Source organism: Eurosta solidaginis, chromosome 5 (assembly GCF_040869045.1).
Source record: "Eurosta solidaginis isolate ZX-2024a chromosome 5, ASM4086904v1, whole genome shotgun sequence".
In the NCBI taxonomy this organism is placed as follows: domain Eukaryota; kingdom Metazoa; phylum Arthropoda; class Insecta; order Diptera; family Tephritidae; genus Eurosta; species Eurosta solidaginis.
In genome coordinates this window covers 45711065-45735797 of record NC_090323.1, presented here as the reverse complement: position 1 = coordinate 45735797, position 24733 = coordinate 45711065, and the positions used below count along the sequence as shown (strand labels likewise).

Sequence of the window (24733 nt, the reverse complement as noted above, 5' to 3'; positions counted from 1 at the left end):
AATGGCCCAAAGTGATATTTTTTATGCAATTTTTCTTGCCTTTTTTCCATATTAATATGTAGCAAAGACGTGTGAAATATGCAGCGGTTGTGTGAAGCACGAGTCCACTTTTTTGTATATTTTTGAGGTTTAACAAGTTTTTCCGGGCACGTATTGAACCGAACACCGGTCCAAAGGCATACATCTACTGCATCAGTTTTTTTTTCACCATTGGGTCTTAAGCCATTGCAATGACAGGCCTAGCCCCACTATGTAGCTGAGTGGCTTGGGCGTTGTATTTGAAAAGTGCCTTCTTCTTACTGGCCGCCTTGCGGAGTAGCTTTCTAGCAGCAACTAATTGATAAGCTAACTCAGATACTTCGATTTTACTCTAAGATTCTAAAAGGAGAAAAATGCTGCGACTCCGACTTTCCATAGGAAGATGAATGAAACGACGAACCAGATCCAACTATGGGTGGCAGATGTCTAACGAAACTTGGAGATATGAAGAAAGGAAGCTGCTTAATGTCATGGTCAGAATCATGCGGAACGAACCAAGAAACTCCTACACCTACTCAGTTAATCAGGTACAATGGAATTAAGTTTATAAGGCTGAACAATATTAACCACTTGAAATATATAAAGAAAGTTTTCCAAGCTTCTAAAGGCAGGATAGGAAGGAATCGCATGTGAGGTGAAGTCTCAGGACGACCCGCACCTGTTGCATAATCAAAACCGTAATATATCGACACCGGATGGAAAGGTACTCCGCATATATACGTTCTCCTAATAGGGTAAGAGGGGGGGTACCCAGAGCAAAAAGAAGACTTAGTCGCAATGCCCAAAATGTTGTAGGAAACAAAGTTCTTAGCAATTATTTGCAGAGTGGTTTACCCACTTAGCAGTCCAAAGTTTTAGAAGCACAACTCTCCTTAAAGGAGTATACAAATTTGTTGAGGTGGTAATGATTTCAGAGCTTGACAACTAAAACAGTTCATGTCAAATATGTCAAATTGGAATTACCTTGTATTCTTGTATTATGTATTGTTGGAACTAGAAAGTCAAATGTCCAAAAAACTGTAAAAAAAGGATTTTCTAGTCGAAAATTCGAAAAAATATAAATAAATTGTACTGAGCTGAGGCCAAGGCATATCTATACAAGGTGATGGCAGAGCGAATTCAACGCAGTTCGCCGTGCAGAATAATGTCAAGTCAAAAGAAAATTAGCATTGATTACGATTAACCGACATCTTTTTTTTTAATATCAAGGTCAAGGCGAATTCAGTACCAGGTGCTGTTATCCCAACAGCTGATTGCTTCTTCTTGAGTATTTTCCATACAGCGCCTTGTACTTTAATATGTCAGTTAATCGAAATCAATTCAAATTTTCTTTTGACTTGACATTCTTTTGTACGGCGAATTGGTTGAATTCGCTTTGCCACCACTAGGTATAGATTCGCCTTGATTCAGGTGTTTCTTGGTAATTATCAAGAAGAAGCAATCAGCTGATGGAATATTACCGCCTTGTACTGAATTCGCCTTGGCCGAAGCTAAAGATCCTTTTAGTTTCGAAATCGAATTTTGAAATGTTGAAAAACGTATCGGAAAACTATGAAGTTCCATTTTTAAAGCTTTTTAATCGAAATTGGAACATAAATGTGTAAATGAGTATTGAACAAAGTTGAAAATTGAGGGTTTGAAATACGAAAACAACCAAAGATTTTTTAAACCTGGAAAGCAAATTAAAAACCAATCGTGAAATAAATATTGAAAAATGCATCGAAAATTCCAAAAACAAATTGAACAAAATATCAGTTTTTTCAAAACTTTAAAACATGCAATTTTGACTTCAATCTATTTTAGAATTGCAAATGTGCAACTTTGAAGTCGATAGAATTTTCCGTTGTTTTTTGGGAATTTAGGCTTTGAAGCTCTTGGACTGCTTTGATGTAAAAAAAACAACCATTCTTTATATAAAAAAAATTTCAAAAAGAAATTACCAGTTACTAAAATAAAATCTCGATACTTGAAATCGACGTTTGGGTGCAACATCAGCCTATCTCGTCTGCCAATTCATCTCGGTTTTTATTGTTCGTAGAAATCCCTAACTGAGAATTTTTTCAAAGGTGTGTTATTTCTGAATTTGTTTAAATAACGCCTTCAAAACTGTTTTGCATTTATGCTAACAGGACGCTTTAAAACAAATTCAGAGGTGCGACACTATCATGTCTTTCAAAAGTTTGCTTCAATAGGACGAGATGGGTTGATATTCCACACCACAGTCGAAGTTAAAAAATAATTCACTAAAAAGTAAATAAGTTATGTGAAATTTGTGGCATTTTTGCAATCTTTTAAAAAAGTTTTAAATAAGAAATCTATTTTTCAAAAATTAATATAGAAAAAAAAACAGTTCTCAAAAACGATTTCAATAGTTAATACATGGCATTCATTCGGTATTAACATTATTATTTCCGAAATTTTTTTTATTTTTTCGAAATTCAAGATTACATTAGTTTTTTAGGTGGTTGCTTAAAATAAAAAAAGCAAAACCACTTTTTGTTTTTTTTTTTTTTTTTTTTAATTTTCTGGGGTTTTGCCCCTACTCTGACCAACGCCGACACATTTAATTTTGAGAGAAATGCTTTACAAGTTTTTCCAAAGCGGCCTTCAGTTACTTGAAATAAGTTCGATTTTCGGCTTGCTTGTTTTTTATGATGTTTCGCTTACAATCTAAAGGTATAAAGAAACATTACCCAGTACGGCTAGCGGGTTTTTCGTTTCATTTCCTTTTCTAATAGAACTTCAAAACGCGTCAATGCTCTACTCAATTTGCGTATTCAAAATTTGTTTTTTTTACAATGACATATTGTAAAATCTTGCACAATGCACCTTAACGCTTCTCTAAATACATACTGTAAATAAACCGCTCTTTATCCTATCTTAATTAGTACTAATTCTATTTCTGTTTGTTTCTTTTCTGTTTGTCTACTAAAGTTCAATACCATTTTTGTTTTTTTGTTTTGCCTATGTATGTATAAACATGAATTATCCTTTGCTTGCCACTTCATACTATTTTCGCTATTTTTATTTATGTACTTTTATTAAAAAGTTTTATTTATTGTTGTTGTTGGTTCTTTGTTATTGTAATATTGCTATTGTTTTGTTGTTAATTAATTTACTTGACGGCTATGGCTTCTTCTCAACAACGGCGTTATGCTAGGCTGCTTGCTCTTTTCATTCATTGCATCATCAATTGAACTGCGGGTGTCACTCTTATATTGCGTCGTATATGTCTGTATATATGCATATGTGTGTATTTGTGTTAGTGCTCTGTTGCTAAATTACGATGTCATATTCCATGAGGATGACGATGAACATGACGAACAATCATCACTTTCTGGCGTAGCATTGGCACTGTGCGATTTTGGACCCCAAATACGTACGGTGGCATCGTCACTGGCTGATGCCAATAGGGACGGATACACGGGATTCCATGAAACACAATTAACAGTTTTCGTATGACCAGCTAGTTTACCTAATGGCTCTTCACGTCGTATATGCCATATAACAACGAGTTTATCTTCGCTACCAGACGCGACAAAACTTTCATTCACACCACCGAAACATGAGTGTATGGCAAATTTACTTTGACGGATACCTTGAAACCGTCGCACCAGGCACTTGTCTTCCAAATCCCATAGATGCAGTCCTTGGCTGGAAATGTTGAGCAACGCCAAACGATCGGCGGAGTTCACGGTGAAGGTCATTATCGGATGTGGTTCTTTGAGTATATCGAAATCAGTGCCGGGATCATCGAAATTGTAGCTAAGCGGGGGCGATAAAAATTCAAAGGATTGTTAATAAAAAATTATTTGAAATTTAAAAAAATAAATAAAATTTAAAAATTTTAAGCACTTTCTTTATATACATAAATGGACAAAAATCAGTGAAAAATGTTTCCTTATATAGACATATTCTTGCTAAACTTTGATTTTTAAATTTTGACGCAGAAATTGCAAAAATATTTAAGAGAAGTAAAAATATAATAGTGGAGCGCATACTACTTGGATTGGAAAGTTGGTAGGAAAGGAGATATTATTAGTCAATTAATTGTACATCGATCTCAAAACACCAAATTTCCAAATTCTTATCTCAATATTTCGATCCCTTCGCCACCTAACGGATTTTTTTTTTCTTCTTTTCTTAAATTTGATTTTTGGAAAGAGAATTAGGCTGGGTGCGAGTTCGCCTAAATTTTAGATACCTAAACTAATATTCCACTGGAACTTTCCAGCACTGCAATAATTTAGGTAAAAAGCTGTCAGAACTGTGCGAGTTAAAGAATAATTTAGGTTGTCAATTTATGCTAGGAAAATGATAAGAAAATTTTACATCTTTCCCGTTTGCAATATATATGCATGCACAGAGTAGGGAGCGCTACGACCCATGACAAGTATATAACAAGTAAATAACCTCTAGATAGAAATCAAGAAAGTTCAGCGGTTCCGGGGAAGTTGGCCACATTTTTAGCAGCTGGTGGAGAGGGACGTCCATCACGATATTGCTTACACTCGGCATGTGGTATATCTCACTAACACTTTAGGTCCATATGGCTGGCCATTGTGAGAAGATTGTGATGCGCGTTTGATCCTCATTTTGCAGTCTTCTAAATCCAGCATCCACCAGAAACCATTTGGAGACTCCACCAACAGCACCATACTATATTGGAAGCCCAGTCGCTACACCAACTAAAGTACCATCCAGCGTCCACTGAACAATACGGTGCATGTCATGGTACTGGCATAAGCGCATATCGACAAAAATAAATAAAAATCAATTTCTATTTTTTTGTTCAAGTTTGACATTTCAATTTAGGTTGAAAAGTATGCTCAAAAAAATTCTAAATTTTTTCTTTTGCACTGCCTTACCGATAGTTTCCAGTGATTTAGGTTTTTTGTGTATTTATGTAGGTAGCAATTTAGGCAAACTCGCACACAGCCTTAATTAATTAATTTAATTCCATCATTAAAATAAACACAAATACGGCACGACTTCTTTGAAAAACATCGAGTAATTTCCCAACGTATCGAGTGCCATCTCCTTTGAATAAATATTCGTTGGTAGTGGATCTCTCTTCCGAAGATTGAAAGAGAGGCAATAAATTGATACGAAGGTGAACCAGTACACGACAAAGTACAGTGCAATTGCGTTTCGGCAACCATGTCACTATTGCCATCTACAAATTTTAAACTGTTAAGAGCTGAGATTATTTAGTAGTCAGCCCTAACAGCGGAAATACTTCAGGTTAGCAAAAATCACTTTTTCGAAAAAAGGCTTTGTGAATGAATGAAGACGAATCGCGGAAGTGTTTCTATTGAAACTCAACGTGGCTGTTGAGGAAGAGGATATCCCACTTCATTAAAGAGGTCAAAACCATCTATACAAATGAAGGGGTTTCTCGTTAAGCACTATCAAGCGATAGAACACAACCATTCGGCGTATTTTGTTATTTATAGACCCCTTTTGGCGATTGCTACTGATGCATGCTATAAACAAAGGGGTAAAAAGGAGCGGGGCAATTGCAAGTTGTAGTGAAAAATAGTAAAACTGTTGTTTACACAGCTATACATCAAAAACGAGTCATTCGATTGAAATTTTTTTTTATTCGCAATGAAACTTACATATTTCAAAGTTTCGTTCTGCATGAAACAAAGTTCGATCTTTTACAAAGTAAACCACTTTGTTTTCGTAAAAATGCAATTTTAAAAATAGTACTTTGTGTGATTGTTCGCTGCGAACCAAACATTCAAACACGCATTCAGTGAGAACAACTGATTTCGACTTTATGGACTTTTCCCGTTTTTTGCGGAATGCATAGTGCCAGCATTTTTCAATTTTTACTTAAGCATCGGATGACACTAATCAAAACACGAATGACACATCATTCATAGCCCGCGGCAAAAGCTGATTTTCTATAAATTCGTGGTAGCAATGAGCTTTGCTTAGGGTTTTTTAGAACCAAGCGCGGGTCTGTTATGTGTTGAAGATCATGTGCCGGTCTTACAGCCGTACGTTCGATAGGCTACGCCTGCAGCTGTTAGGAGTGACAAAGTTATCACATCTACAAGCAGCAAATCGCAGAAAGCTAGAAAGTTTCTAGCTAGCCAAGCGGAAGGAGTTATTTCATAACATAGGTTCTGGTTTCTGATGTTGTTGTTGTTGTTGTAGCAATGCTCGCCCCACCTAATAGCCGCGACCGATCACAAATTGTCATCAATATCCTCTAACGGGAGTCCAAGGAAACTTGCCGTTTCAACAGGGGTGGACCATAAGGAAAGGGGTGTTAGAGGCGTTGGTTCCACATTAAAATTAAAGAGATGGTTGGTGTCATGTGGGGACACATTGCAAGCGGGGCATACATTTTGTATGTCGGGGTTGATTCTGGATAGGTAAGAGTTTAACCTGTTACGGTATCCAGAACGAAGTTGAGCAAGAGTGACACGCGTTTCCCTGGGGAGTATGCGTTCCTCTTCCGCGAGTTCTGGATATTTTTCTTCAAGTACTGGATTCACCGGGCAATTCCCGCCATAAAGGTCCGACGCCTGTCTATGGAGTTCACCAAGGACCTGCTTGTGTTTTTTCGCTTCATACGGCTGGGTTCTCAGGTGCCGTATTTCCTCAAAATGCTTACGGAGATGACTCCTTAGGCCCCTAGGCGGTGCTGGTTCGTCAATCAGATGTCTGTTGGGATGCCCAGGTTTCTGGGTATTCAACAGAAACTGTTTGGTCAGCATCTCATTTCTCTCCCTGATGGGGAGTATTCTCGCCTCATTATGCAGATGGTGTTCTGGGGACATAAGAAGACAGCCCGTGGCGACTCTGAGAGCAGTATTTTGGCAGGCCTGTAGTTTCTTCCAGTGGGTGGTTTTTAGGCTTGGCGACCAAATGGGTGACGCGTAGCACGAAATCGGCTGGCTAATTGCTTTGTATGTGGTCAAGAGCGTTTCTTTATCTTTCCCCCCAGGTACTGCCAGCAAGGGATTTGAGGATTTTATTACGGCTCTGAATTCTTGGAACAATTGCGTACACACCAAAATGTAGATCCTGATCAAACGTCACACCGAAGATTTTGGGGTGTAGGACAGTCGGTAGCATAGTGCCATCAACGTGGATGTTCAATATGGTCGACATTTGGGGCGTCCATGTTGTAAATAAGGTCGCGGAAGATTTAGTCGGTGACAATGCCAGGTTTCGCGAGGCGAAAAAACTGGAGAGATCAGGGAGATAGCCGTTTATTTTATTGCATAGCTCATCGATCTCTGGGCCTGGGCCTGTGGCCATTATTGTGCAGTCATCGGCGTAGGAAACGATTGTGACTCCTTCCGGTGGTGAAGGTAGCTTAGATATGTAGAAATTAAACAAAATCGGGGATAGGACACCACCCTGTGGCACCCCTTGTTTAATTCTCTCCTGTTTCTGAATTGCACCGATGCCTGCCGACCACCCAGATAGTTTGCGGTCCACCTTTTAAGACATGGGGGAAGGGTAGACCCTTCCAGGTCTTGCAGTAACGAGCCATGGTTGACCGTATCAAAAGCTTTTGATAGGTCTAGCGCTACGAGTACTGTTCTATGGTGGGGGTATTGATTCAAACCGCAATTTATCTGGGTGCTAATGACATTTAGCGCGGAGGTAGAGCTATGGAGTTTTCTGAAACCATGCTGATGAGGGGCTAGCTGCAAATGTGCTTGGAAATGAGGGAGCAAAATGGCTTCAAGCGTCTTTGCCACTGGCGATAGGAGAGATATCGGACGATACGACTCTCCTATGTTAGCTGGTTTACCAGGCTTTAGTAGCGGGACCACCTTGGCCATTTTCCATTTCTCGGGTATGACAAAGGTGGAAAGAGACAGGTTGAAGACATGCGCTAAATATTTGAAACCCTCTTTCCCTAGGTTTTTAAGCATCGGCATGGCTATGCCGTCTGGACCCACTGCTTTGGATGGTTTAGCGCGACCAATGGCGTCCTCAACCTCTCTAGCGGTGATGGTAATTGGTGACGCGCTGAATTTGTGTTTATGTGCGTGTCTATTGGCTCTCCGTCTATCTTTGTCGACCGTAGGATGCATTATATATTGTCGGCAGAAAGCGCTCGCGCATTTTTTCGTATCCGACAGCACCTTATCGCCAAAGGCGATGGAAACTTTGTCTTTGTGCTTAGTCGGATTCGATAGGGACTTTACGGTGGACCAAAGTTTACCTACACCGGTAGAGAGGTTACAACCTCTTAGGTGCTCTTCCCATTTCGCCCGCTTGTGTTCGTCCACAAGCAATCTGATGCGTTGGTTTATATCCCTTATTTGGGGGTCGCCTGGATCAAGCTGTCTTATAAGGTCGCGTTCCCTCGCTAAGCTCGCGGCCTCCGCCGGGAAGTGGGGCCGGATTTCGGGAATTCTCCCGGCGGGAATGAAATGTGCCGAGGCGGATTCAATGACCTTACGGAAGGCACGCTCCCCTTGGCGGGCATCAGTCGGGATAGGGAGGGCAGCAAAGCTGCTGTCTGTTGCAGATTTATATTCTTCCCACTTTCCTTTTATGAAGTTTATGTAAGTGCGTTTTTCGGTGACGATGAAGTCGGCGGTACGCTCGAACGAAATAAGTATGGGCAGGTGGTCGGATGCCAATGTTACCATCGGCTGCCAGTTGACGCAGTTTACGAGTTCTGCGCTCACGATTGAGATATCTGGCGACCTATGACAGCTTCCTACCATACGTGTGGGGGCGTCTCCGTTTATTGTGCAGAACGTCGTTTCGTCTATTTGATCCGCCAACATCTCACCCCTACTGTCCGCCCGCAAGTTTGAATGCCATAGGTCGTGATGGGCATTGAAATCGCCTAAGATAATGCGATTGTTGCCAGTGAGTAAGGCCTCGATATTAGGGCGGTATCCACTGGGGCAACAGGTGACAGGAGGGATGTAGATGTTGATGATTTCTAGATTTGCATCGCCTGACCGGACAGATAGGCCTTGACGTTCTAAGACATTGTCCCTGCGGTCGATGCCAGGATCAAATATATAATATTGCACAGAGTGGTGTATAATAAACGCGAGGCCGCCTCCATTTCCGCTCTCGCGGTCTTTCCTGTGGACATTATAACCAGAGCAGGTCTGCAATGCAGATCTTGCTGTGAGTTTAGTCTCTTGAATCGCAGCAATGCGGATGTTGAGCCGCTTCATGAAATCGACTATCTCCGTAATCTTCCCAGTTAGTCCATTACAGTTTAACTGCAGAATTCTGAAGTGCATGAGGGGTGACGCCGCCACTCTAGGGGTAAGTGACGGGTGACTACGCCTTGGTTGTGGAAGGCCAGGACGCAATTGCTGTTGTGGCCTTGGGACTGGGCGCCCTTGGGCAAGCATTGGGGTACCCGGATGATTTGGGTTTGCGACCTGGCAACATGGCGCGATGAAACCCGTCGAGGGGTTGCCGTCGCGGAGACCAGAACATCTTGGAGTTGTTGGCGCCGTGGGGCGCGAGCAGCAGCGGGTACTTGTTGTGGCTTGCTGAGCAGCGAAGCTGCTGGAAGGTAGTGGGGATACGCTTAGGCGTAGACTACGGGACGCCCTTGGGCGTGAGCAGCAAGGAGCCACAAAAGATTTATAAAAGTTACGTGGACGTCGGGTTTTGGGATCAAGCACAGAACAACCTGTCCGATGCAACCATCCCTTGCACGAGACACACTGAACAGAGTATGACCGTCCTAAAAAGATTCTTTTCTGGCAAATGCAGCAAAACCATTTCTCAGGACCGGGGTCAGGAGACGGACCCGGATTGGGTTCGATACCTTCCCGGAGTAAGAGAATATGTAGCAGTCCTGCTGCAAGGAGCTGCTGGGAGGATGACAATTTGTGGGAGGGACGAGACAAATTAAATGGGGTCACACTGAAATGACAGTCCTTGGTCGGGAAAAATCCCCGAGTCGCTCCGGTACATAGAACCGACTGCCTAGCGCCTGGTTTCTGATAGGGTCATTCAGTTTGGGCGTTAAGCAAACTTCTGGTAACACTATGGACCCATTCAGTCTTGTGAGGCCCTCAGGCAGTGACCAGTTCAGCCTAACTTAGCTGGGAGTTGGTCAAAAGGTACGAAATTAAAGAGTTTCCATCTTAAGCGACATTAATTCAAATTTCATATATATATATGACATGATGAATGACAACCCTTTTCAAAAATAACTTAAAATATTACAAAAAAAAACCGTCCACTCATTACTCACCCTCTTATACGATAATGATTATCGGATGCTATTATAGTCTTATTGTCGGCGCGATAAGCTACGCTATTAATGCGTACACCTTCCCACGTATTGAGTATAGTGCCACTCAAGTCACACAAATAAAATTGTCCCTTTTGGCCACCGCAAACGAAGCGTGTACCATCGCGATTAAAAGCACCACAAGATAAACTGTCATCAACCGATTGTGACATTTTTAGCACCAACTTGCCATCATCAACATTCCATATACCAATTTCTGGCGTATCGTCTGGGCCACCAACTAACAACAATTTCGAGTCTGGACTCCAGCTAACAAATGCTACACTTATATTTGATTGTGCCTCGAGTATGGTGCGATGTTTTAATGTAAATTTGTATGGATCTACATCCCATATAATAACTGTGGAATCTTTACTGCCTGTTGCTAATTTTAAACCATCCGGAGAGAATTTACAATACCACACCTCATCACAATGATCGGTGAGAACTTGTATGGTTTGCATTGGAAAGCCATCGGTATCGCAAGTATGATCGCTAAGTAATGATACATTTTGTAAATTCGTTTTGAAGGCCATATCGTGAAAATCGCAACGTGTCGATTGTAATTCAACAGCTTGTTGCAACAAATGACGTAACCGACGTGGTGGCATCATAACCGATGGTGGCATAAATGCCTGTAAACGGTCCATAACAACAGCGCGTGATAATATGCCTTTACCTTCCCATTTGGCTCGTTGATAGAGATCATGATTATTCGAACACATCATATATGAGGATAATTGATGAACACGTGATGTATTATGTTGTAACGGTGTTAGTTCGTTACGCAATACATGTAATGCATCCAATGGACAACCATCGTCCAAGAATTCCAAGTACTTTTGCTCTAATAATAAAAATTTCATTTCGACGATAATCGATGGTTTGCCATTATCAATAAGCGGTTCAAGCTCCTGTTAATGGAAAAAGAGAGAATAAATAAATTTAAAAAAAATTTATATTAATGCAATTAAAAAAAATATTGCAATATAACTAGGTCAGACAAAAGCCGGGTTGAATCTCAAAGCAATTAAATAAAATTATAATCGATACTAAATTCGACGCGCAATATACCTAGCTGTGGGTTTTAGGAAAAGTTTGATTTTAAATATATTAATTACTTAATGTTGTTGTTGTTGATGTTGATGCATCGATAAAGAAACTCCCAGAATTTTTTGGGGGTGTTATCGCTGTTGATGTTCCTTTGCCGAATATAGATCCGGTTAGTTGCGGTAACCGTTAATCCGACCATCTGGGGTATAATTTAATATGACCACATTGAACCTTCAAGGCTACCCCGCCCTTACAACCTATTTTCATGAGGAACTTGGGTTGCCAGAGCCTCGCCTGTGCATGATACATTCATATTCATTCATTACAATTGGGTTGCGGAAGCTGTGAATTGCGCTCATCAACTCCTTGAATCACAATTTTCCTCCTCCTTGAATCACATGGTTCCTCCTACCCCACCGAGGATTCTGAGTTCAACTCCCGAGCAAAGTAGCATCAAACATTTAGAAGTCTTTTCAATAAGAAACAAGTTTTTCTAGTCGGGGTCGCCCCTCGGAAGTGATTTGGCAAACACTCAGAGTATATTTCTGCCATGTAAAGCTTCTCAGTGTCACCATTCATCTGTCTTGCAGATGTCGTTCGAAATCAAAACATGTAGGTCCCATCCCGCCAATTTGTGAGGAAAATTAAAAGGAGCACGACGCAAATTGGAAGAGATGCTCGTTCTAAATCTTCTCGGAGATAAATCGAACCAAGTATTTTTTTTACTACGCTAAGGATCTCTTTCGATTTATGTTTATAGAGCAGATAAATTTCTAAGTTCACGACCCAAAAGCCTCCAACCATCATCATCATCATTAACTGGCGCTTCCCAACTAAGTGGAAGTCTCCCCCTCTTCCTCTGCTTCCAAATTACGGTGTCGACTGAAATACTTTCTTGGCCGGAGCGTCTTCGCCTGGGCTTTAATTCGCTGCACTATCTGCGTAAAGCTCATCCAGCACAGCTATACCACCTTCGATACTCCCTTTCGACATCACGCACAGGACCATAAATCTATCGGAGAACTTTTCTCTCGAGCACTCCAAAAAACATCGAATCTTCTTACGACACCGTCCCTGATTCCCAGCTATACGTCAGGAGAGGTATGATAAGCGAGCATGATTTTTCTTCGTCGAGAGAGAACTTTACTATTCAATTGCCTACTCAGCCGAAATTAGCATTTGTTGGCAAGAGTTATACTTCGTTTGATTTCTAATCTGACATTGGTTTTGCTTTTAATGCTGGTACCCAAACACAACACAAGTCTGAAATTACAGAAGGGTTGAAGAAACTAATTGAAATTTGAGCGATTATATAAACAAAGAGACGATATCCTTCACAGTCTCGAATTTATATCTTCAACAGTGACGTGAGTGTCAAGGCGCAAATGCGCTGATTCTTTCTTGCATGACAGCAAGTACTTCGTACAGCGCGTTTGTTTAGCTATGGAATCTTAACAAACGATCACAGATTAAAAACTATTTTCAGTGAAGCAATAAAAGTTAGGCTAACTATTAAAAAAATATATATTATGGTCTAGTGAGTACACGTTGTCCCTAGTTCGCATATTTCTTTAATCCGATGCACAAATACGGAGCTATTGTGATTTAAAAAACGGCAATTGGTCACGGATCGTCCTCGGGCCAATAACATCAATATCATCAGCATACGCAAGTAATTGTACGCTCTTATAATAGATTGTACCATCACGGTTTAGTTCGCTGATAGAACTATCTTCTCCAGCATGATATGGAACAGACAGCAAATATATAACGAGGAACGCCATAATTATTGTTATCATCGCCATCGGATGCAGGATAAGAGTGGAAAATTTTTCAGCTTTCTATTTCATGAGCAGATTCTCTACGGCAGGCTTTCCCTGATATATTGTATGAACACACAGAGGCGTGTCTTGTCTGACTCGATATTGAGTTACAAGGACATTCAACCAGTCAGGAAGAGATAACATCAATTCATAGTTCTTAAAACGTCTAATTGTCTTTTCTTTTTTTTCATTCGCTGGAATTAGTGTTTACGTTTGGATCTCAAGCTCAGCGCATAGCCCGTCTAAGTAAATAGTCAGTCGCTTGATCCAAATAAACGCCAACTTGCAGCAGCGCCTCCTAAGTGAACAGACGCTGCATACACCAGTAAGCCATTAAGCCGAACTTGTCGGAGTGGCAGACTTAAAACCTTTCTATCGTGACGGAAGGAAGCACAGATTGTTTATCGCATTTTGCATCTATATAGCTCAACTTGGCAAGAGTACACGACTGTAGGATTTGGAATTAATAATGATGATACAATCGGTAGGATTGATGTGCTGCTTGGAACAAATTACCAGACTGATTCGATGAGCTTTGACATTGAAGTAATTTTTGTAATCGATATTAAATGTGTACTGAGGTCGCACTAGCATTGAATGTTCAGCGCCTTTTATTGCAGACATGAGTATAAAACGCACGTGCATAAAGAATACAAAACTGGAGCAATTAAAAAAAAACACGACTTGTATGACAACAAACAAAAGAATTGATTGATAAGCAAACAGGAACAACAAATTACCAAATAAAGGAAAAGATAAACAAATGAATACGATGAACTGGGCTGAACTCAATTTTCATAAATTTCCGCATCATAAAATCAGCTCGCTCAATGTTAATATGTATGGCGAGGGGAACTCTCCAAGAGGAATGGTGATAGGATTATTATATACAGAAATCAATTGAAGCATATAAAAGTTGATTCAGGATATGATATAAAGTGCATATGTGAAAACTTTTCGTGGCACAAAACCACTTAAAGGGCTTGCCAAACCGGCGACTCTGTTGAAAAACTTGTATCCTGCTTTAGAGTTAGTTGTACCGGGATCTGGCACTTTCGGTATGGTAGACAAGCACACTACCGTTACACCACTGCGACCTCAAAGATTATGTTGTTGTTTTTGTTGTTGTAGCGATAAAGACACTCCCGGAAGGGTGTTATCGATGTTGATGGTTCTTTGCCGGATGGAGAGATAGAGGGCGCTCCAGTAAAAATCGCCATTAAGGCACTAGCCCGCCCATCTCGGAAACGATTTATATGACCGTATTGAACCTTCTAAGTCATCCTGGTATAGATATATTTATCGTAACCCAAATCAAATAGTCTGGTTGTGTGCTGGGGGCCTACTCTGTATTGCGATGCGAAAGGCAGTGCGATGCGAAAATAAATTGCGATGCGAAAGGTAATTGGAACTCTGTAGCGCTATCGCATCGCTAACAATGTCGTTTTTTTATTTTCCGCAAATTTTTTGCTTGAGTATGCATCACTGACCAAACTCAAAGAAAGAGAACAAAAGAAGGAAGGCGATTACAATTTCGGCGAACGATTAATTTTTGTTGAACAAATTAAAAAAAGGATTCTGTAGCATTATGGAACGATTTAAATGAAGAAAGGATTGATTTAAATGAAGAAATCCTCCCAGTTCAGAAATTGAACTGGAAGAAGTGATAAATACAGAAAACGTGGAAAATCATAGAATGGGAAATATTGCTAGTTGTATCAGAGAACAAATAAAAAATGACATGATTTCAAATAGAAATGCTTTATAAAAAAGTGGTTTCGATTTAATTGTTATTTATTTGTGTATTTTAAGTCCACTAGGATTACAAATTGTTGCTTTTGTGTTTGTTTTGTTTTTTGAGTTGTCCTATATATTTTTAAATGAATATAAAGATATCAATTTATAAAATCATCAATTAATACTTACATATTTGAACAATGCGAATGCCTATTACTTGTAGCAAGAAAAATGCGAAAATGAATGCTGTTTGACATTCGCTTTCGCTTTACAGAGTGCCGGCAATGCGAAAAGGGAGAAAAATTGCGAATGGGCAAAATGTGAATGCGAAAGTCAAAATATACATGCGAATGTCAAGATACAGAGTACCGATTTTGCGATTTCGCGTATTTTTTCTTTCGCATCGCAATACAGAGTAGGCCACCTGGGTTTAGAACCGACCACATTTACCAGGAATTTACTGACCTTCCTGAAGGTGGATGAAGACTTGCTTTCCCTTGGTATTCACAAAGAAGGAATTACTGACGTAGCTTGCAACGCTACGGCCACAATCGCCTAGGCGTTTAACATATGATAAGCGCTCTGAAAATGGTTTTGGTTGTAAGAATCTGTTTCCAAATCCCATTTTCGGCTGCAATTTTGCAGATTTTTAAAAATATCTAACTTGAATTTTTCATCCATAAAGTTCACGATGTACTAAATCCAAATGCATGGAATAAATATCACGGCGGACGCTGTGGTGTGATGTTAGCGTGCTCCGCCTACCACATCGAAGATCCTGGGTTCATGGCAAGGGGAATAGCAACATCAAAATTTTAGAAATAAATTTTTCAATTAGAAGAAAATTTTTCTAAGCGGGGTCGGCTCTCGGCAATGTTTGGCAAGCACTCCGAGTGTATTTCTGCCATGAAAAGTTTCTCAGTGAAAACTCATCTGCCTTGCAGATGCCGTTCGGAGTCCCCATTAAACAAGTAGGTCTCGTCCCGCCAATTTGTACGAAAAACTAAAAGGAGCACGGCGCAAATTGGAAGGAAAGCTCCGCCTAACATCTCTTCGGAGTTAATCGCGCTTACATTTATTTATTTATAAAATATCTATTAATGTACATATATGTATGTATGTACATATGTAGGTGTAGCATCCAACTTCAAATTCGTTTTGATGTGCTATAATGTCTTTGCTAACTAATCGTATTCTGTTCGCTTCTATTCTCATTCTTGTTTCTCTTTATATTTATTAGCCGTGTTTTTTAACACGCGTATATCCGTTTACGCTTAAACTTTATATTGACTGCTAAGAGACAAACTATAAATACACCTCTGAAATTGCTGCGCATAAATTTTGTCCTACTAAATTTCAATACGCATTATACTCAGATGTAACTGAAATATGTGTCTTTGTTTCACCCTGTACACTAATTCTATGTATTATATGTGTGTCCACAATTCATCGCAACTGATTCAGCTATATGTTATACCCTATGGCCATCAGAGCGTTGCGTCTCCGCTTTTCGGTACACCCTGTTGCTGTAGCTAGTTGTTTTACCACAGCCGCTAGATGGGTCTCCTAAGCATTATCTAAGCGAAGATAGGCGTTTTTTAACACGCGCAAACGAAACGTATACGCGCGTGTTAAAAAACACGGCTATTATTATAACACAATGCTAAATATGGGCACATTGACCCGCCCGCCATGCAGGTTAATCAGCTGCTTTTGTGTAAACTACAATATTAACATTACTTATTACGAAGCATGTAAAAGCAAGTACAACGTTTTCTGCTATTTCTTTGTTCCAATAGACGCATTTTTACTGCGCATTTAACACCCACCCTTCTTCCATATTCAATGTTATATACATTAGACTGGCCTTTACTTTATAATGGTTATCAGATTTCAAACCACCATGCATATAAAGAGAGAAAACAGGTGGAGAGTGCATTGACCTCTAATGGTGTTTCCAATTTTAGTCAGTTATGGCTAAGAAGGGATAGGGAGCGTGCCCTGCTAGGAGACGTGTTAAGTCGCCTGGTGGTTAAGCATCAACTATCGAAGAAAATGGTATAACACAGCTTAATAATCTTTAATAAAAGAATAAACTTTCAGCTAGATTCATATCTGTCATTATGTAAACCAGGGTAGCTCCAAAATTCTTTCGTACGATATCGGTATCATACAAAGTATGTTAACGAGAAGCTAATAAGAAATAGCTGTAGCACGGCGGAATCGGTAACAGATGACTTCCGGAAATCAGCTGATTGCTACTTTTTACTTCCTTTATATTAGGTCGGTTGAATGTTCGTCCGCTTTTCATACAAATCTTGCAATCGATTTTTAAGTAACTTCTCATTGAGCTACAAACGTGAAAACTTTACACATAAGTTAGAACACCGTGACAATGCAACAAATGGAAAAAAATCCGTTAGGTGGCGCACGGATCGAAAAAATTAGATAATAATTTGGAAATTTGAAACCGGTTTAAGTAACTTCTCGATGAGCTAGAGACTTGAAATTTCAAACTTAATTCAGAGGTCGATGACAGCCGATGACACAATACAAAAAGTTTCGCTAGGGTGCGCACGAACTAGCTTTACCAGGCGTACGTTGTAACGACCGAGATAGAATGAATGTTGCGTTATTTTTTCTATTTTATTTTCTGATAATTTAATTTATTGTTCTGTAAATTGAATTGAATTTTGTACGCATATTTGGTGAAATTTTCGTTTAAAACATTTTATTATTGTATCTTATTGTAATGCAAGTGGGTACATAATATTTTTGGTTTTTTCGTTCGGTGCAAAGATAAGCAAATTTTTTGGTTTTCCAACTCTAGAGCACTCGGCGGCCACCGTGGTGTAATGGTAGCGTGCTCCGCCTATCACACCGTATGCCCTGGGTTCAACTCCCGGGCAAAGCAACATCAACATTTTAGAAATAAGGTTTTTCAATTAGAAGAAAATTTTTCTAAGCGGGGTCGCCCCTCGGCAGTGTTTGCCAAGCGCTCCGGGTGTATTTCTGCCATGAAAAGCTCTCAGTGAAAACTCATCTGCCTTGTAGATGCCGTTCGGAGTCGGCATAAAACATGTAGGTCCCGTCCGGCCAATTTGTAGGGAAAATCAAGAGGAGCGCGACGCAAATTGGAAGAGAAGCTCGGCCTTAAATCTCTTCGGAGGTTATCGCGCCTTACATTTATTTTATTTTTTAACTCTAGAGCAAGCAACATATAGCTGGTCATGGGAAAAGCACGGACTCTAAATTTAAGCATGCAATAGTAAGCGATTGTCCTTGTGCTTGCAAAAGCAAAGCGTACAGGAAACTGTAAGCGCTTAAAATTGAATTGCTAATCTGTAGGAATGATTGGGATCCGTGGTATGATCACATCTTCACCTTTGCTTTTACCGCTGATGATTGTTGCTTCGATTAAATTCGGTATTAATTTCTAAACGCAAAGTCCATTTGTACAATTTTGGTGGGTTTAAATTCCGAAGAAGCATAATTGGTGAGCCAATTTTCAAAGTTGATATATGCGCAGGCATTCCCGGTGGTTCTAAAGAGTTTGGAAATTCAATAGGATAATTCAAAATTTTATCTTCATCTGTAACTGTGTCGATCGATTTATATTTCGTCGCTTCACCAGGAAATTGGTTTTGAATGCGATCATTGACTGTTAACATGATCATTTTTTGGAGCGAATATAGTTCGTTCCCATAGCCAAAAAACAAAAACATTTAAATTAAAAATTCTTAATTCTAAAATATGAAAAACTTTCGTCTTGATCGAAGGAACCTACAGCCAAAATTTGGTGATGATTGATGTATGTGAAACATGTTTTCATAGGGAACACACACACTGAATTTGATTTTTATACTCAGTTGAGCAGAGCTCACAGAGTATATTAAGTTTGATTGGATAACGGTTGGTTGTACATATATAAAGGAATCGAGATAGATATAGACTTCCATATATCAAAATAATCAGGATCGAAAAAAAATTTGATTGAGCCATGTCCGTCCGTCCGTCCGTTAACACGATACTTGAGTAAATTTTGAGGTATCTTGATGAAATTTGGTATGTAGGTTCCTGAGCACTCATCTCAGATCGCTATTTAAAATGAACGATATCGGACTATAACCACGCCTACTTTTTCGATATCGAAAATTTCGAAAAACCGAAAAAGTGCGATAATTCATTACAAAAGACAGATAAAGCGACGAAACTTGGTAGATGAGTTGAACTTATGACGCAGAATAGAAAATTAGTAAAATTTTGGACAATGGGCGTGGCACCGCCCACTTTTAAAAGAAGGTAATTTAAAACTTTTGCATGCTGTAATTTGGCAGTCGTTGAAGATATCATGATGAAATTTGGCAGGAACGTTACTCCTATTACTATATGTACGCTTAATAAAAATTAGCAAAATCGGAGAAGGACCACCCCCACTTTTAAAAAAAAATTTTTTTAAAGTAAAATTTTAACAAAAAATTTAATATCTTTACAGTATATAAGTAAATTATGTCAACATTCAACTCTAGTAATGATGTGGTGCAACAAAATACAAAAATAAAAGAAAATTTCAAAATGGGCGTGGCTCCGCTCTTTTTCATTTAATTTGTCTAGGATACTTTTAACGCCATAAGTCGAACAAAAATTAACCAATCCTTTTGAAATTTGGTAGGGGCATAGATTTTATGACGTTATATGTTTTCTGTGAAAATGGGCGGAATCGGTTGATGCCACGCCCAGTTTTTATACACAGTCGTCCGTCTGTCCTTCCGCATGGCCGTTAACACGATAACTTGAGCAAAAATCGACATATCTTTAATGAACTTAGTTCACGTGCTTACTTGAACTCACTTTATCTTGGTATGAAAAATGAACGAAATCCGACTATGACCACGCCCACTTTTTCGATATCGAAAATTACGAAAAATGAAAAAAATGCCATAATTCTATACCAAATAAGAAAAAAGGGATGAAACATGGTAAGGTAATTGGATTGTTTTATTGACGCGAAATATAACTTTAGAAAAAACTTTATAAAATGGTTGTGACACCTATCATATTATGTAGAAGAAAATGAAAAAGTTCTGCAGGGCGAAATAAAAAACCCTTAAAATCTTGGCAGGTATTACATATATAAATAAATTAGCGGTATCCAACAGATAATGTTCTGGGTCACCCTGGTCCACATTTTGGTCGATATCTGAAACGCCTTCACATATACAACTACCACCACTCCCTTTTAAAACTCTCATTAATGCCTTTAATTTGATACCCATATCGTACAAACTCATTCTAGAGTCACCCCTGGTCCACCTTTATGGCGATATCTCGAAAAGGCGTCCACCTATAGAACTAAGCCCCACGCCCTTTTAAAATACTCATTAACACCTTTCATTTGATACCCATATCGTACAAACATATTCTAAAGTCACCCCTGGTCCACCTTTATGGCGATATCTCGAAAAGGCGAACACCTATAGAACGAAGGCCCACTCCCTTTTAAAAATACTCATTAACACCTTTCTTTTGATACCCATATCGCACAAACAAAGTCTAGAGTCACCCCTGGTCCACCTTTATTACGATACCTCGAAAAGGCGTCCACCTATAGAACTAAGGCCCACTCCCTTTTAAAATACTCATTAACTCCTCTCGTTTGATACCCATATTGCACAAACGAATTCTAGAGTCACCACTGGCCCACCTTTATGGCGATATCTCGAAACGGCGTCCACCTATGGAACTAAGGATTACTCCCTTTTAAAAAACTCATTAACACCTTTCTTTTGATACCCATATTGTACAAACAAATTCTAGGGTCACCCCTGCTCCACCTTTATTGCGATATCTCGAAACGGAGTCCACCTATGGAACTAAGGATTACTCCCTTTTAAAATACTCATTAACACCTTTCTTTTGATACCCATATTGTACAAACAAATTCTAGGGTCACCCCTGGTCCACCTTTATGGCGATATCTCGAAAATGCGACCACCTATACAACAACCACAACTCCCTTTTAAAACCCTCATTAATACCTTTAATTTGATACCCATATCGTACAAACACATTCTAGAGTCCCCCCTGGTCCACCTTTGTGGCGATATTTCGAAACGGCGTCCACCTATAGAACTAAGGCCCACTCCCTTTTAAAATACTCATTAACACCTTTCGTTTGATGCCCATATTGCACAAACAAATTCTAGGGTCACCCCTGGTCCACCTTTATGGCGATATCTCGAAACGGCGTCCACCTATGGAACTAAGGATTACTCCCTTTTAAAATACTCATTAACACCTTTCATTTGATACCTTTCGTACAAACGCATTCTAGAGTCAGCCCTGATCCACCTTTATGGCTATATCCCTAAATGGCGTCCACCTATAGAACTATGGCCCACTCCATCATAAAATACTCTTTAATGCCTTTCATTTGATACGCATGTCATACAAACACATTCCAGGGTTTCCCTCGGTTCATTTTCCTACATGGTTATTTTCCCTTATGTTGTCACCATAGCTCTCAACTGAGTATGTAATGTTCGGTTACACCCGAACTTAACCTTCCTTACTTGTTATATATATAGATAGATGTAGATAGACTGAAGCTAACAAATTTTTTTAACGGCGGCAGATTACTAAACGTCCAAAAGGCATAACAGCCAAACTCAACAATGCAGTCAAACTTTAGGTGTTAAAATAACTTAAGTTTGTACGGCAGCCATAGTTCTGAAAAATCCCATTTGTAGGGAAGGTACCACGCCCCTTTTTCCCCATTGCACATTTTACTGGAGGTGTTAGGACTTAACGTCATATAGCTCCTTACCACTTTTCATTATCCTACCATTACTACATCAAGAGATATGCAGTATGATATATTCCATTTGTATGGGAGGTGTCACGCCCCCTTTCTCCAAATTCCGCATTTTCTTGGTGGTGTTAGGGATTGACCTCATATAACTCCTCATTGAATTTCAATGTTCTGGCATGTATACCTTCAAAGGTATGTAGTACCAAAGATTCCATTTGTATGGGAGGTGCCACGCCCCTTTTATATATCGAAATTATTTTTAGCCTAAAACCTTCCCGTTGATCGAAGGAACCCATAACCAAAATTTGGTGATGATTGATGTGTGGGAAATACGTTTCCATAGCGAACACACATACACAGAATTTGATTTATATATATATATGGCTAAACCGATTTGGGATTTCAAAATCAACTAACCATCATCTCTCCTTCCTGTATCTTTCCTAAAAATTTCATGGCAATCTGTCGAGCCGTTCTCGAGTTATGGAGTGACAATCAAAATGTACACTTCTTTTTATATATGGGGTATTCCATCCCATTTCGACCAATTTGGAACCCGACCCCTTTAGAATTGGCTGAAAGTTTTTCTTCTTTTTCGAGCTTACGAAAGACGTTTTTCAGAAGTTTTTCAAATTTTTTCATCCAACTCAAAAAAAGTTATGAATTTTTAAAAAAACACCGTTTTTGTTTTCAAAATGCTACAACTTTTTCAAAAATTGACCGTTTGGGATCTTTTTTTTTAAATTTGTTTTTAAATGTACTTTTCGGAAAAAATTCAAAAAAATTTTTAAAGTTTTTTTTTTTGTAATTTTTCAGTTTTTCAATTTCGCTTTTTTTTCTCATAAAAAACGTCAATCAATTCTGCAATCATCCCCACTAATCCCGGAGTGGGCCGAGAATTTTTTTTCAAAATATTTAAAACTTATTTTGAGTTGGAAAACGGTGTTTTTTTCAAAATGCTATAACTTTTTCAAAAATTGACCGTTTGGGATCATTTTTTTTTTAATATGTTTTTAAATATACTTTTCGGAAAAAAATACGAAAAAATTTTAAAGTTTTTTTTCAATTAAATAAAAAAAAAAAAATTTCGGCCCACTCCGGGATTAGTGGGGAGATTGCAGAATTGATTGAAGTTTTTTATGAGAAAAAAAAAAAGCGAAATTCGAAAAATCTCGAAAATGTGAAAAATTACAAAAAAAAACTTTAAACATTTTTTTGAATTTTTTCCGAAAAGTACATTTAAAAACAAATTTAAAAAAAAAAAGATCACAAACGGTCAATTTTTGAAAAAGTTATAGCATTTTGAAAACAAAAACGGTGTTTTTTAAAAAATTCATAACTTTTTTTGAGTTGGATGAAAAAATTTGAAAAACTTCTGAAAAACGTCTTTCGTAAGCTAGAAAAAGAAGAAAAACTTTCAGCCAATTCTAAAGGGGTGGGGTTCAAAATTGGTCGAAATGGGATGGAATACCCCATATATACATAGATATGTCTTTATATAAGGAGACATTTTTCGCTGATTTTTGTCTATTTATAGAAAGGAAGTGCTTAAAATTTTTTTTTTTATTGAAGGTTCGATGCGAGCTCAAGGCCAGCACAATAATTTTTTTCTAATGATAATTATTGTTATTTTTAATTTTTCTAAATTTGAAAAATTGTATTTTTTTTTTTTGGATAATTATAAAAAAATTATTGTTCTGGTCTTGAGCTAGCATTGAACCTTGAATCATTTATCAATAGGCCAATAAAAACAAAAACAATTTTTTTATTTTATCATATATATTATTTCTAATTGCTTTTTTTATGTACGGGTCCCTTTTTCGCTCTTATTTGGAATCCAAATCTACAAATAAAGGTTTGGTTATAAAGATGGAGATTCGGGCTATTAGCGAGCTTTGGGTAATTTTGGTCGTAGAGCTTTTGTTTAGCTATATTTTATTAAAATAATTTGTTAAAAATAAACGATTGTGAGCACACAAAGAAATCTATTTGCACTATTGTGAATATTTGAACTGCATTACTGGCAGTTGCTGTCACACGCTAGATGGCAGCGCAAGCTGTAAGTTTTAATTGATTGATAGAACAGCAGATTTTTGTTGATATTTGATAAGAGACTTTTATATTGGTTGCGCAAGATGCGCACGGGTCCGGCTCGTAATATATTATAACACAACTTTTAATATTAATTTTCAGGAAAAATTTGTAATACAAATATTTAATACTTAACTTTTTCTGTGAAAAGAAACTTAAAAATTTAAACACTGAATTTAAATTTATTACTTTTTCACTTGCCAATTCGATTAACTCCACCAGTCACATAAAAATTGTAGGATTTCTGACGATAGTTTTTTGGCTAGTCTTTTTTTAATTTTAAATACTTTTAGATGAAAGCTACATCTTTATTTATTATACAATATTTATTTGAATTTATATTATAAAGGGAATTTTAAAAAACAATGCACATTATTTCATCGCATTTCTCTACTTTCTGTTTTATGGAGTTAATCGTTTTGTGCATTGAAGGGCTCATATACATTAGACTGGCCTTTACTTTATAATGGTTATCAGATTTCAAACCACAATGCATACAAAGAGAGAAAACAAGTGGAGAGTGCGTTGACCTCTATTGGTGTTTCCAATTTTAGGTCGTTATGGCTAAGAAGGGATAGGGAGCGTGCCCTGCTAGGAGACGTGTTAAATCGCCTGGTGGTTAAGCATCACCTATCAAAGAAAACGGTATAACACAGTTTAATATTTTTTAATAAAAAAAAAACTTTCAGCTAGGTTCATATCGGCCAATATTCGAACCAGGGTAACTCTAAAATTCGTCCGTGCGATATCGGTATCATACAAAGTACGTTAAGGAGAAGCTAATAAGGAATAGCTGTAGCATGGCGGAATCAGTAACAGATGAGTGCCGAAAATCAGCTGATTGGTACTTTTTTAATATGATTTGACACTTCAACTTCCGCCGCAGCATGACTTTGGTATTAGTCCATAGATTTACAAAAA

The 24733-nt window shown here is 38.5% G+C and overlaps 1 protein-coding gene across 5 annotated transcripts in view; it reads right to left on the bottom strand.

The window, feature by feature from the left end:
* Positions 1–2415: 2415 nt before the first annotated feature.
* LOC137253491 (WD repeat-containing protein 26 homolog) overlaps positions 2416–24733 on the bottom strand; it is a 79670-nt gene continuing 57352 nt past the window's right edge. For all 5 annotated transcript variants that reach the window (XM_067790487.1, XM_067790484.1, XM_067790485.1 and 2 more), the window contains 2 exons: positions 10259–11211; positions 2416–3804 (listed from right to left, as the gene is read on the bottom strand). In XM_067790487.1, coding sequence (XP_067646588.1) covers positions 3321–3804; positions 10259–11211 — 1437 coding nt within the window. In that variant the 3' untranslated portion in view covers positions 2416–3320. The remainder of the gene's footprint in view (positions 3805–10258; positions 11212–24733) is intronic.